The sequence below is a fragment of the Cynara cardunculus genome, assembly GCF_001531365.2.
Source record: "Cynara cardunculus var. scolymus isolate 2C chromosome LG 10, CcrdV1, whole genome shotgun sequence".
Taxonomy (NCBI): domain Eukaryota; kingdom Viridiplantae; phylum Streptophyta; class Magnoliopsida; order Asterales; family Asteraceae; genus Cynara; species Cynara cardunculus.
In genome coordinates this window covers 710856-726260 of record NC_037537.1, presented here as the reverse complement: position 1 = coordinate 726260, position 15405 = coordinate 710856, and the positions used below count along the sequence as shown (strand labels likewise).

At 35.2% G+C, this 15405-nt stretch overlaps 1 protein-coding gene across 5 annotated transcripts; it reads right to left on the bottom strand.

Moving 5' to 3' along the window:
• Positions 1 to 1933: 1933 nt before the first annotated feature.
• LOC112520381 (RNA pseudouridine synthase 6, chloroplastic-like) lies at positions 1934 to 15297 on the bottom strand. Of its 5 annotated transcripts, XM_025128754.1 has the most exons (11): positions 12492 to 15297; positions 12166 to 12297; positions 10851 to 11105; positions 9666 to 9747; positions 9281 to 9396; positions 9139 to 9193; positions 8925 to 9036; positions 7730 to 7899; positions 7032 to 7263; positions 6913 to 6936; positions 1934 to 2361 (listed from the first exon to the last, which is right to left on the bottom strand). In XM_025128754.1, the coding sequence occupies exons 1-10, from the start codon at positions 12536 to 12538 to the stop codon at positions 6914 to 6916; spliced, it is 1224 nt and encodes a 407-aa protein (XP_024984522.1). In that variant the 5' UTR covers positions 12539 to 15297; the 3' UTR covers positions 1934 to 2361; position 6913. The 5 variants fall into 5 exon arrangements, 4 of the variants coding, with proteins under 4 accessions (XP_024984522.1, XP_024984521.1, XP_024984523.1 ...); XR_003069988.1 differs by having other exon boundaries at positions 2322 to 2361; positions 6913 to 7263; XM_025128753.1 differs by lacking the exon at positions 1934 to 2361 and having other exon boundaries at positions 6399 to 7263.
• Positions 15298 to 15405: the final 108 nt, after the last annotated feature.

The window sequence follows — 15405 nt, the reverse complement described above, 5'->3', positions numbered from 1 at the left end:
GTTTTTAACATTACTAAGGGCTTCCTTTTCTATGGCGCAAATGAGGGCAGAATTCAAAAAATCATCACCAATTCGATTACGTAAATCTGTCTTGACAAGCTTCATCGCCGAAAAGCATCTTTCAACCGTAGCAGTTGCAACAGGCAAAAACCAGTGTTAGTTTCAATAACCGGTAGACTAAAGGATGAGAAAGATGCTTTCTTGTTGCCACCATTAATCTGGCAAGGTCGGCAATACCGTTTAAGTTGACAAATCTGACATCATTATAAACAGAATGATAGTAGAGCATTCTCCAACAAATGGTAAAGCATTCTCCAACAAATATCTACAAACTTCAATGGAAGCATTCAATCGCATGTGGTACTCGGTCTTCATGAGTTATGTTTGTTTACAAAGGGCAACAGCAATTGATTGGTTTTGGTTAACCAAATCTTCACATTTTTTAAGTGCTTTACGGTGAAAACTATTAACCTCACCCTCATGAAGCGTAAGTCTATCTTTTTTACTCCAACTATTAAATCCTTCCGCCACAAATGCATCTATCCCATGATTCCCACCTTGGTCTCTAAACAAGTAACAAGGCAAACAATATGCTCTATCTACTTTTACACTGTATTCCAACCACTGAAATTGATCAGACCAAGAAACAACAAACCGTCTTCCTTTAGCCCATATAACTTTGGTTGGAAAGATGTGACCTCGTGGTTGACAATGACCCCTTACCAAGTATTTTCGTCTAATTTCATCTCTTTGATTTGGGTTATAAGTTATAATTTTGGGTCTTTTGGATGGATCATCGTTAACATCAATCACATTGTTGGATGCATCATTATTACCGGTTGATGATGAAGCTTTTCGTTTCAAATATTTTCCCATAATGAATGACTTATGTAAATCTAAGTAATGAAAACAATAATAAGTAATCAGTAATGAGTAATGTAAATTAGTAAATCTAATCAACATATGAAACCTAAACATCATGTCATCATCAACTAAACTAAGTAATCAACTAATAAATTGATCAATTTCACAATTGTAACAATCAAGTAAGTAATCACTAATCAAGTAAGTACTAAGTAATCAACTAAAAGTCTAAGATCAATTTGTATTTTGTATTTTCAAGAGTTAATTAAGTAATCATTAATCAAGTAAAATAGTAAATAATCAACTAAACAGTAAACAAAATGATCAATTTGTATACCTAAATCGAATAAGTGATTGATTCTGAGTCACAGAGTCAGTACCGAGTGGCGAGTTCCAAAATCGAATCGATTCGATTCTCTTCTCGTTCTCGTTGCGACGCTGTCCCTGGTGGCCCGCCTGGTTGTCGCCTGTCGGCTTGTCGCAATGTCGCTCACGCCTCAAGCTCTCACTCGCTCAAGAGCCTTCGTCGTCGCGTCGCTCACGCACGGTCGCACAGGTGATCGATTTAGGGCTTTAGTTAGGAATTAGGCCTTACTCCTTAGGGCTTTAAGCATACTGCAGTCCAATGGACCATTAGATTTTATTTGGGCTTACTTATCCTTATTGATTAATCTATTTTGTTTGGGCTTTACAGTTTTGTAATTTGGAGATATTAATTGGGCTTTTGCATTTTATTTGGGCTTTATTTTGTTTGGGTTTTTGTTGCACTGTTAAAATTTCAGGAAAAATACGGTAGCACCATTAACAAACCTAAAAATTTTATCCTTCGGAGGCGAAATAATACGGTGGCACGTGCCACCCATGCCGACACTACATGTCCGCCCCTGCCGCATTTGAACCTTCGTGGCCACACGGGGATTTTTATTTCTCCTTGGATTTGAACCTGGAACCTCGTGGTACTTTTGACCTTTGGAGTCAAGCTCAAACCAATCAGACACCTCCCTTGTGGTTAAATATGACATCTATTTTAGGAAACAAGAAGTAACATTCTTGGTGTCTTAAAAGATCTTATATTTATAGAGTATTCTGCATATTAGTTATTAGAGCTCAAAAGCTTATTGTATTTAAACGTGTTATCAATTGGTTATGCATAATTCAAACACGAGGCATTCTCTGCAATCGTTTCATGCCTTCGGTTACTCTGACATCTTTGTCTTCGAACATCTTTACAAACATTTCATGTTGTTTTCCATGGCAGACTCCATTTGCATGACACTAGCCAACATTTCACTCTAAGGGTTCACCTCGGGTTGGAGGAGGCGAATGTCACCCTCGATACATGATCCACTCTACCGCCCAACGATGACGAAAATGTCGGGGGGGGGGGGGGGTAGTGCATTGTTTTTGGCTCCCCTTGTGTGATCTGGGGCCATCACACTCGTTTCTTGGTCCCTCTTCTTGGACTGGCGGTCTACTCCACGTATTAACCATCTCAGACTGTCATACAAGAGAACAAACATATGAGCTTTCACTAATATAAGAATAACAACTGAATCGTACTATTACATGCAACAGTCGTCGCAATAATGGTAGGGTCAAGCATGCTCACGTAACAATATATTCATAACAATGTTAGCTACATGAAATTTTGAATATATTATACCATAAGAATTCTCGTTACCATCATCACAACTCTTAATTAGTGCATTTCCATCGACTCTACAACTCTCTTATCTTAAGAGTTCTATCCACACCTCACAAATCGTCACTTAAAGTTTCAGCTTAAATCTAGGCATCTTAAGTTCATACCTAGTTTACTTAAACTAGAGCTATAATACTAACTTGTAACGCCCCTAAAATAGGAGAGAATTTAAATTGTACGATATGACGAAAACTTAACTAAATAAAATCACCCAAAAGGGGGAAATGTATAAGAGTTTATATCAAAGGAATGGACGGTAGCTAACAACCTACTAATCTAAACTAAATCGCTTCTAGATTTAGATTACGATCGTGTGTCACTATAATCTCCAAAAAAGTCTATTATAACACAACTCCAATTGTCCTCCAAAAGATGATGTCCCAAAAATGACTCTTCATCAATCAGCACTCCACTCAAGCATTAGTGGGCCCGCAACCTTAAGATCCTGATATACATATTATTTAAAAAAGTGTTAGGTTGACGCCTAGTGAGTTCAAACAGTTAAAGAATAAAGCTATAAAACATTAAAACCGAAAACATAGCTTTAATCGAGTTAATTAGACCATTAGCACCATTCTCGCCCTTGGAAGGGCACACTACATCTTAAGATGATTTACCATTGATAGTGACGGAACAACAAAAGTAAGTCACATATCCATGTTATATAAGCATCACTTACGGATTGACATTCAGTAAGATCAACCACTCAGGTCTATAGTTTAATGATTTAACAAGCTCAACTACTTAAAGTCTATTGCATGTAGAGTCACCGAGTTCAACCACACTAGGTCTATAGCTTGAGATCTCCAAAAATCCTAGTTAAGCTCGTTCACTAGAAATTACATCATATTGGTCAATAACCGATGCCCGATTCCAAGAGTCCACATCATGTTGCCTATGGTTACAACTAGGGAATATCATCTCATTCGTACCAAATAAAACCGACTTCTATGTCTATAGATATATCTATATATATAATCTTCTAGATATACCAAACCATATCCAACACATGAACATCTGCGTATAAATAATCATCAAGTGGGTAAAATCCCCATTTTATCAAAATCCCAAGATAAGACCACTTCTAAAATGTTTCTAAACCATGCCACATCTTCTTCCATTGTTTCTACCCTCTGGCCGACAACGTCAATTTTGGGAGGCACCATGGTTGTTCAGGAGAAGATGGCTCTGATACCAATTTGTTATAAATCAACAATTTTGAACCAAAGACAAGGAAGCAAGAAATCGTATCGATACTGTAATGGAAACTTACAAACAAGAATCAACAGGGCTACTACTATATGTAAAACAGATTGGTGGGTGTATATCATGCACTACCAAATCATAGAAGTATTGAACATTAACCAAATCATTGAACACTACCAACTCGTTGAACATAGTTGCATAAACCGAATCAAACCAAGTAGATTGAACCATGGTTCTAAATAACTCGTTATGGAGCGTTATGGCATCAAGGTTTGGGTTTGCCACCATGTTAACCCCTATGGCTCCACTCTAAGACTTGGCTTCTATTGTAACTCGTTATGGCGTGTTACGACATGTTATGGTGTGTTACAACGCGTTATTTTGTAAGGTAAACTAGCATTTGCTGACTAATTTAAAAATGGGATAACATGCTCGACAACAAAAACTAGAGCAAACATATAATAAGAAAAATTCCTGATTAATGACCCATTTTGATCTAAGGAAAGAATACACCTAAATTCAATTGTTAAATTCAAATGAATATAATTCGAGGGATAAATGATAATTATGTACGTGACTTAAGACTTAAATAAACATAACAACTAAAAGCCTTTAATAGGAACATACTCTCATTCCCATAAATGAATAGTCGAACACGAATTCTTTGAAAATCGAAGAAAGTAGTGAATTGAGATTCAATAGATTTGGTCCCGACTTTGCACCCTTGATATCATTTTTATAAGCTCTATATATTTGGTATCAATGATTCTTCTTTGTTTTATAGTTTTATTACTATTCAAAACACTAACACACACGTGTGTTTGTGTTTGTGTGTGTGTATTGCCGCCCTAGGGCACGCCTTGAAAAACGTCACGGCCTCGTTGCAACTTGTAAGGCTTGAGGATTGACCTCGCCGACACGTCATGCCTCACATCAATTAAAACCTTGGATTGAACATGAAATGCATCATAGCACATTGAACATCAAGTTTACACCACCATTACCATGTTCTAGCAGATTGAACATGAAAATATGTTTCCTACCCCATTATTTACACCAACATAATGAACATAGAGGTGAGAACAACCATATGTGAAATAAAAACCCCTTATTCACACCAACACAGAGTTGAAGTAGATCAGAGGGTTGCACATCTTCAATATTGAACATACAGTTGAAAGAAGGGATGCAAGAGCAGAGGGTAGGGTTTTACCTTCTCAAGCAGCAAAGGCTGAACCTGGTGGTAGGGCAGCAATGTGATATTGTGGTGTGGCGGTGTGTTATGATAATAGTGGTGCAACAGTAACAGAGGCAAGAGGAACGAGGGAGTTGAGAGAATGAAGAGGCGAGAGAAAGGAGAAAGGTGAGGGAAAGGGTGGACAGTCGACATCTAAATCGTACACAGGTTGGATTGGTAATGGAGCAAACCAGATGTATTTAGTCATTCATAGGCTTTAAAAAGATGCCGCCAAACAAGATTACATGTGACTGAATCAAACATTTGCCTCTTAATGAAATCATTAAGAGGTAAACAAACACACCCTCAATCGAGTTATCAAATGATAATTATCTCCTCGTAGGAGAGTTACGGATGCTCCCATATCTATATGGACAAAAACTATTTGGATCTATTGATGGTTCTATTTACCCACCCAATAAACAACTTTAACATGGAACAACAGATCTTGAATTTCTCAATAGGTTTCAGTAAGATCAGAGATTGTCATGAATTCTCATCCCTTCTTTGTCGAGTCGACTATTGGACAGTTCATCGTTGTACGTCATCAGCATCATGATATGCGACAGAAAAACTCTTCAATGCCAAAACTCTTCAACAAGTGCAATCATGCTAAGTGCAATTAATATATAAATATTATTACTCAACATACCACTAAATGCTCCCTCCATAGTTTCCCTCCTACATCTCATTCAATTGGAAGGAGGGGATGTGAAATGATAAAGTGGCTATAATTCCTTCCTCCCACCAATGTAAGATTTCATCGGTAATTTAAGCAACCTAAAGCCATGGAGGCAAGAGTGACATCCCTGGTAGTTCCGGTTATGTAAACACTTTACATAACCCAAAATTGAAGAAGTCGATACAAACATTTAAAAGGGAAGTCATATGCATTAGTAGCTTCGTCAAGGCAAAATGGTCAGTTCTACATTTTTTTGCCGAAAATCACTTAATGTCACAAAACTTAGGCCTAAATGCAATTTTTCGTGCAACTTTGAACTTTTAAAGTTCATAAGCCCATTGCCGATTGGATCTATATGGTTCATGGCCTGAATAGTGTTATACTCCAGAATTATAAATTATAGCTCCTAATACCACTAATTTTGATCCAAAGTTTCTCTTATTATATCATTATCAATGATTTTTTAGAAATTTGATTATAGTCAAGCAATTTGTTAAAGTATACATGAAATAGAGTTACGGTTTTCATGGACAGAGGGAGTACAAACTTATTACTCGGTAAAAGTGCCTTTAGATATACTGTAAGCTCATATTAACTTAACTTCGTTATCTAATTTAATCAGTATTATGACTAGGGATATGCATAAGTCAATTTAGCTAACAAATACCAATAAACCTGATTAGAACAACCAACAACAAATAGTCAGTTCTTATATTTTGGGTTTCAGTCCATTCACGTCCAAAAACCGGTTAAACTAATTAAAACTGAAACCTGATCGATATTGGTTGTCTTAACTTGAACAAAAATTTCGATTGGCATATGCATGTATAGTTCGACCGTCATGGTCCAGGAAGCATTTGCATGTCTTAGATTATGTAAATAAGACATTATAAGAACTCCAACATTTAAAATAATACTCCCTCCGTCCCAAAATAAGTGTCCACAATAGAAATGGCACACAATTTTACGTATTACACTTTTTAGGTAACCAAAAGACAACTTTACCCTTAATTAATTTATCTCTCTCTTCAAAACTCTTATATATTTTCTAAGGGTAGATTTGAGAATTTACTCATCTATTTTTTAAACTAGACACATATTCAGGGTCAAACATAATTAGAAATATAGACATTTTAGCAACGGAGTGAGTCATAATAAATTTGTAAAATGAAAAAAAAAGATCAACATCTAAAAAAAATTAGAAGTTAGAAGAACACGGACCTCAAGCTTCCTGTAAAGAAGAATCTGCCCAACAAAGCTCCATCAGTTACCCCATAAACCAAATCCTAGACTTTGCTATTGAGTCCACCAAGGAGCTCCAGCCTCATAGAAGTGCTCACCTTCATCCCATGAAATTTGACAAGCTTGAAGGCCAATAGCCACACCAGGTTCCTTCCCATGTTTTCCAGCCCATTCTTCGATGCCACATTCTCTATCGACTTCACTTTCAAATTGTTTTTTGTACTTCCCAAAAGGGTTTAGCCCGGGACTGGCTAGCTCAGCTATTGCAGCTGGCATATACATCGAGTCACCCACTATTGGTGCACCACAGGCAGCCAATTGAGCTCGAATCTGTGCGATGAAATGTCATAAATGGATATTAATGTTTTTATTTTGTAAGAGGGGGAGTATGATTCATGTTACTAAATCAATTTTAGTTTGCAGACCGAACTCTCCATCCCATGAAATTGCAACCTTTGACTAGACACATAGTTCAATAGAAGTGTTTGATCGTGATCAGATGTCTAAAATACCATTGGATGATGACAAATAGACAAGACATGCGACTTTGGCTTGAAATTTTGAAGATGAAAAGATGGCTTTTGATCAATTTATGAGGCATCTCCAAGTCCACTATTGCAGTTTTCAAGATACATTATTCAAGCATCAGGTGTAAGAGTGACATGTAATACTCATAAATTTGAGAAAGAAGTACACCAGAATGATGAAGCATATTTCATACAGAATGTTTCTATAACTATATCCTTGATTTAGCATCAGAGAAAGGGAGCAAAAACCCATGAGATCTATCATGTACCTGGTGAGTACGGCCAGTCAAGAGGTTGATTTTGCACTCATATGCAAACTCTTTATTAGGCCAATTAAAATCCTCAATTCCATACTCTTTTTGAAGTAAAGCATTTGGCCAGGGAACTTTCCTGCATTCCAGAACCTCAAGTTGGCAAAGGTTCCATTCCTCAATGAAGTCTGCATGTTTGAAGGATAGGTGACATGTTTAATTGATCATTAGTGTTGAACAAAAGTTAAGAAAGCTAAAAAAAATTTAAATTTATGCATCCAAAGTATTCCCTCTGTTCTAAAAATGTTAGTCCTTTTAAGGTTCTGGCACACTCGTTTTGGAGAAATTCACACTAACTTTTAAATAATCCTAAATTTTCTTGCAATTTACCATCCTATATCATATGGATCGATAGTTTGCAAAGGCTGTAATGCTTATTGGTTGCTCATAGAATGAAAACATAAGAGATAGAAAGGTAGATAGGAATATTTTAGGAAAATTATTATATGATTTCTTGTAGATTAGCTGCATGACTAAAGAAAAGTGAAGGCATCAATTTGCAACATATCAAAATCTGTTTACCATGAAGAAAATGGTTTTAGGCAATCAATTTCATGTTCAATAAAATGTAAAAGGTTTTTTAAAAATTGAAAACACTAGACTTGGTTTTATGATCTTCATTTTATGATTTTCAAAATTTTTTAAACAGGTTTTCTATGATGTATTTTGACCTTTGGACTTGAACAAGGTTTAGATTTCAAGCCTCTTTAAACACATTTTCTCTATTTGCTTGTATTGAAATTAATTCACGAAAACTTCCAAATGTGTCTACGTTTTAGCAAACACAGAAACTAGATCACTGCTTAGATGACAAAATTTCATCAACAAATATAGAAAATTTAACGGTTGGAAAACAAGATCTATGAAATTCTATAGTGACTAACATTTTGGAGCAGAGGGAATAGTCGATTTATTATTCCATACAAGAAAATCATAGAACTAGGATATGCAATTCATTCACTTGCAACCCTAATAAATTATGCATTGACATTCTTTGACTAGAGTTATTCCGAAACGGAAAGTCAATGGCAGGTCAAAGTTCAGATTAACTTTGTTGCCAATTCCATGCCCTCTCCGAAGTTTGTAATTACACAAATATCATTAAGAATTTCAAAAGGAGAAAAGAAAATTGAATGAAGATGGCAATGTTTACCATTGGAAATAATTTTTGGAGCCCTACGAAATGGTCGCATGTAATGGGTCATGACTCCACATGGCACATACGCAGCAGCAAGTGCAAGATAAAGCTTCTTCACTTGTTTCTCCTGGTCGAGAAAATAAATAAATATAAAGTTGTCGCTTAGAAGTGTAAAGGGCCTAGTCAAGAATAAATATTACAAATATTAATAGAGAAACTATTTACATACCCTGATCTTTCTATGAAAAACTGAACAGTAGTCCTTAGTTCTAGCTAGAACAACACTGAAAAACAAGATGAGATTAGCCGTCTTCTCATTAACACAAGAAAGTACAAATAGCCAATGATTCGAGTTAAACTTGAGAGAATACCAGCCTTCTGTGCAATTATCAATTTGATGAGTAGTCGTTAATGGAGTAGTTAACTCCAAGGCACGAGTAGCAAAGGTTGCACAAGTTTCTTCAATGTTGTCTGTAGTTCCACCAACCTAAAAAACAAGGGAACTGAGTGACACAGTGAAATCCATTCTCCATTTTCAAGTAAATGGGACCCAAAATCACATTTTCATTTTTAGTCAAACCATATAAATGAGAGTAGCAAAACGAAAGTGGTAAACGGCAATAGCTGAAGAAGCCAAAATGAACCAAAAACTCAGAAATGCGTGTAAACATGGATATATTTTGATTTTACTGGAAATTTGGCATAAGGTTGTGCAAATTATAAGATAAGATCAAGATGAACAAATGATTCACATACTGATGTCCCAGCAGGCTTGTTGAGAACCACATAGGACTCTGTCACAGCAATTATTCTGGATCTCCAGTCAATTTCATAACATCTGGCAAAGAATTAATGCATTCATAATGATCAGAATTGTCAAAAAGTAAGTGTTCCCAATATGCTCTTTTAAGAGTTTATCCCACGTCCCAATAAAAGAAAAGAAGAGCCGAATACTTTGATTACTTCTTATCTTGTCTGATTGTAACTTCCATTATCATTGGGGTTAATTACCAAAAAGATCAACCTACTTCTGCAATTTTCGCACATGACAGATACTGTTTTTAACCCGATTTTCCAAAAGAACACTGTGATGATAGAACTCCTACATGGCATACCATGATACACGTTTATCATGCCAAATAATTATACTAAATACAAAAACCAAATCACATGGCATTACATGTCAACTTACTTAAAAGAGATGAATTAATTGAAAATGTGTAGAAATCATGTTAAAAATATACTTTCTGAAAGAAGGTTTCGACACTTGTACCTTAAATCATGTTAAAAAAAATACTTTTTGAAAGAAGATTTGGACACTTGTACCTTAGGTTTCTTGTTTTAATTAAAGAAGAAGTTAAATCAAATAAATTTTGTATTACTTGCTTGTACATCCTGCAGTTTGAGTATCATATAAGCCAATGTATCATTTTAACTCAACTTCCAAGTTGTAAATCTTAGATTTCTTGCCAAATAAATCTTATAAAACCAATTATATTGCCACATCACATTCCCATTATAGAATTCATCAGGGTGTTGCTTATTCATTTAACGGCCTAAAAAGTAAGTACCAAACCATGCAACACAACCCCAGTATATCCCGCTCGGCAGCAGGGTCTTGGGGGTAAGATGTACACAAGCCTATGATTAGTACGTTATCAAAATGAAGAATCTCAAAAATAGGATGGTTCTTTGTGGTCATTATTGCATTTTTGCTAATCAATTAGTTGTAGATTTGGATGCAACCACGAAAGTGGATACCATGATTCTTCTGTCTATCAATAATTGCATGCATTCCAAATATTTCCATCTTTGGTCCGTTGGGGATGGAGTAACTTATTGACTAAAATATGTCTATTGTTTAACTAATTGGCGAGCTCCCACAATAGTTTTCACAATGAGAAACTAAGATTATAGGATATAGTTTTCTTTTCTAAGTACCTTGGAAATCGTTTTGGACGTACATGCACCCTCACATATGTCCCCACTTCAACAAACTCATCAATATGAGTAATCCTAAAAGTGTTTTGTGCCTCTCTCACGGTTTTTCCTTCGATTGAAGGTCGCTTTCTTAAGACTCTCGGATTAGTAAACTCTTTGTACAACTTGATTTCCTCTGGTGTGGCAGTTGAAGGAGGCTTTGGGCATACAAGGGCATAGTACACTGCTCCAAAATGAATAAGATCTGCAACGTACCTTCAAAGTTCAAGCATATTAGTCAATATAGATGCAGACCTACAATGGATCCTATGGAATCAAGTGACCTTGCTGATATTTCTGGTGTAGTTGTTGAGGTCCTGGGGGATGTGGTGGAATATCCCATCTGCCTAAGGTTCGATTCCAGGCGTACACAACATTTGTGGCCACTGTGTTTATCAGGGCTGATTTCTTGCAGTCACAATTTGCCTGGATTAGTACGGACATAGCCTGGAACCCGTCCAGAAAAAGAATTTTCTCCAAAGCAATATTGTAATAACTACTTTTAGCATGTGTACTAAACCACTCAACATCGTTTAAGTCTTCAGTTTCAAGTTTCACCCGCAAAAGGACTTTTTAGTACATGGGATTTTTTTTTATAAATTGAACAGAATTCTTATTTTATTCCAAACAAATATGTAAGGTTTTAGATACCACAATAGTTATAATTTAAACAGGGGTTAGTAAAACAAATTCTGATAGCAAAAAACTTTAGGGGTCATGAAAGGTGCTACCATATTATTTTGTTGTGCAACCGTATATATTTTGTAGCTCTGACTGATTGAACTACAATCCCAGGAAAATGAGGTGTACAGCCTCCAATTTCTTTTTTTTCTCTTCATTCGAACTATTGACTTTTGCCGTGTTGTAACAAAAACACGAATGATATATTAAATTATATTCTAATAATTATATATATTAATGATAACACAAATTGCTCTTGATAGAGTTGGTCTGCACGACTTTTCTCCCATCCCTGGCGCAGATTTGAATCACGTTTGTATCATATTCTTAGTTTTTAGCTCTTAATATCAGGTTTATCATGTTTTTGAAAAAAAAAATTGCAATAAAAGGCTCTAACAAAGGACCTCACATACAAAATGTAAAGAACTAACCAACAGACCAATGATGGGTTATGAAAAATATCCATAGCTTCGTTTCTTATAGTCAAAATGGTGCCCACCACTTGAAAAATTCTTAGGTCCATCTCTATCTGTCACTGACATGGGCTAGAATTAATTAGCACAACGGAAAATAGAACAAGAGTATGTCAACTCACAATGGTGGAAGATCCAAAGCTTTGGTAATGAAGTCAAGAACAGGTCCTCCTTCTTTAACAACTAAGTGCTCAATTTTTCTTGGTAAAACATTCTCGGCAGGGCATGGAAGCAAGCGACCATATTCCTCATGGCTTAAGAAAAAATGAGTTCAAGTGTCGAAAAACCAGTTAGCAAGCATTCCAACTTTCTATAAATAAAAAGCTTAACAAACAGCCAAAAAGTACGTCCCAACAGAATAAGAGCATCATGAAGAAATAGATATTCATAATATATCCTCACATATATAAGAACATTCCAAAAGGGTTAGAGAAGCAAAAGAAATTACCAACATCTTCCGTCAAGCCCTGAAGTAGTGAACTTCAGGAAACTCATTTCATGTTGATAAGATGATACTCAATATTTGTTATCCGCCTGCAAAGTTATGCTTGTATGCGAACTTCTGCTTGTCTGTTGATTTCTGGTGATACAGTTCGCACAACCACCCATGCGAGTTGGCCATACGATGTGAGGTTTCTGTTGCACATTGGGTTGTAGCAGGGACTTATATGCAACCTGGGGTCGCATATGAAGTCGCATGACGTGGTGTGGACAGTTTTAGCAGGCAAGTGCCAAAAAATGCCCCTTATATTTGAAGGGGTTTGAAACCTAGTCAAGCTAGGCGGCTCATCCCTATGCCGATTTTTATTAGATATAGCAAAAGTGATACAATCCAAAACCCCGTATAACGGAACATAAAATACATAGTTAATATTTGCTAAAAACTTACTCTCAATACTCAAAATTACTAACCCGTTCAATCCTTCTTGAGTCATGGCAGACGCAAATATGACTTTTACAACTTTAATTTCGAAAAGCTTCTTCCCACAGATGTTACAGTATCGAGTATGGTCAGAAAAATCCTATAAGCAAGTTCTTTGCAAACTTAATACTTTGTATGGATGTCCAAGAATTTTCTCTCTCAAATGCCTCTTCCAGTAACATACCCTTCAAAACTTGTAACTCCATAAACAAATATTGCCCATCGATATCAGAATTATCATCATTTGTTAAAAACAAGTTCAAGATCCAAAAAACATTTTTTTCAACTCATCAATCATGTAAACTAACTAACTTTCAGCCGTCAAACAAGAAGCCAAAAATAGATTCAAATTTTTTTCATTTGTTCAAATCTAGTTCGTAACTGAGAAATAGCCATATCAACTAAAACAAGAAAGTAATCAATTCTAAACGCCTCTTGAGCAGATTGTTGTTCTCTCTCGGTATTTGGAATTTCATCAAATTGTTTTTTTTTGGAAAGAAAACGTTTTAAAGCAAATCCAGGCTCAACTCTGATATTATCTTGGATAGCACATGTAAAACCATTTCCTTATATTTTTCTAAATAGACAATTAATCCCTCTAGATTTTGCATTGCAATATCAAGAAGCATATCTTTGGACTATAATTTCTTACTAACTAAATTAATTTTATATAAAACTTCATGCCAAATAACCAAACTTACAATAACTAAACTCTCATATCAATGTTTTGGTAATGCTTGTAATGATGAAAGCATTGATAATGCCTGTGATTATGAAACCATAGATGATGAAAACATTGAAAATGCTTGTGATTAGAAAATCCTCTTCTAGATGATATTTGTGTGAATATATTTGATCCAAGAGTTTGGGATGGATTAAATTCAAAAATGAAAGACTTACTTGAAGTAAAAGGGCCTATTAGAGAAACTAACATCATATTTTCAAAAGATAAAGTAGGTAGACATTTCTCTTGTGAATATTATGTTCGTAAATTAAGAAACAGTGATTGTTATGATAGATAGACATTCATTTATTCAAAAGAGCTAGATAAAGTCTTATGTTTTTGTTGTAAGCCTTTCAAAGATGGTCGATAAAACAGTCAATTAGCAAGTGAAGGTTTAGACTGTTGGAAACAACTTGGTCAAAGAATAAACATTCATGAAAATAGTCCGGAACATGTGACTAATTTAAAGTTTTGGTCAGAGTTGCGACTGAGGTTGAATAAAAATTAAACACTTAATAGAGGGTTGCAAGAATTAATAAAAAAAATATACTGGTCAGTAGAAAGAAATTCTGGTTAAAATAATTGTTGCCGTGAAATGCCTAACAGAGTATAATTTAGCTTTTCGTGGAACAAATGAAAAACTTTACGAAGAGTCTAATAGAAATTTTTTAGGCATAATTCAAATGATTGTTGAGTTTGATCCTCTTATGAAACAACATTTTCGGCTTATCAAAGACACAAAGCCTCATTAGCATTATCTTATCCACAAAATTCAAAACATGAATTGATAGAAATGTTGGCATCTGATGTAAAGAATGAAATCATTAAACAAACCAAAAAGGCAAAGTATTTTCAGTTATTCTTGATTGTACTCCGGATGCAAGCCATAAAGAACAAATGACTTTAATTATAAGATGTGTTGATGTGACAAGTTCTCCTATACAAGTCAAAAAGTTCTTTTTAGAGTTTTTGGTTGTGGAAAATACATCCGGTTTAGGACTTCTTAACGTACTACAAGATGTTCTAAAATCATTTGATTTAGATATTAATTGTGTGCGGGGACAAGGGTATGACAATGGGTCTAGTATGAAAAGGAAACATCAACATGTGCAAAAAAAATTACTTGATATAAACCCTAGAGCCTTTTATATGCCATGTAGTTGTCAATCTTAATATAGTGTTATGTGATATGACAAATTCTTGTCACAGAGCAAAAACCTTTTTTGGTACTTGTCAAACAACATACAATGTGTTCTCCAACTCTACAATGAGGGACTGTTTTATTAGAGTATATTGACGATTTTTGACTTTAAAATCTTTATCTACTACTCGTTGGGAAAGTCATATTGAAAGTGTTAAAGCTATTAAAACTCAAGTTGGCAAAATTAAAGATGTTTTAATACAATTAGCTCAAGTAAGTGAGGATGAAAAAGTTAGTAGGGATGTCGAATCTTTGGTAAATGGTGAGCTGTCAAGTTTTGGATTTATTGTAAGTTTGGTTATTTGGCATGAAGTTTCAAATAGAATCAATTTAGTTAGTAAGAAATTATAGTCCAAAGATATGCTTCTTGATATTGCAATGCAAAATCTAGAGAGATTAGTTGTCTATTTTGAAGAATATTGTAAATGGTGTGAAACCGAATTGGTATTATATAAGATGTGTATACAAGACTAGATGAGCCCTCTATTTATAGGATTAGAGAGGGACTAATAAGC

What these genes read in the sequence shown, in the direction of transcription:
- LOC112520381 (XM_025128753.1), bottom strand. Translation starts at nt 12,538, where the DNA reads ATGAGTTTCCTGAAGTTCACTACTTCAGGGCTTGACGGAAGATGTTG. An exon ending in GCTTTGGATCTTCCACCATT is followed by an intron (nt 11,106 to 12,165) that starts GTGAGTTGACAT and finishes TGAACTTTGAAG; the next exon opens with GTACGTTGCAGATCTTATTC. An exon ending in TGACTGGCCGTACTCACCAG is followed by an intron (nt 7,264 to 7,729) that starts GTACATGATAGA and finishes TTCATCGCACAG; the next exon opens with ATTCGAGCTCAATTGGCTGC.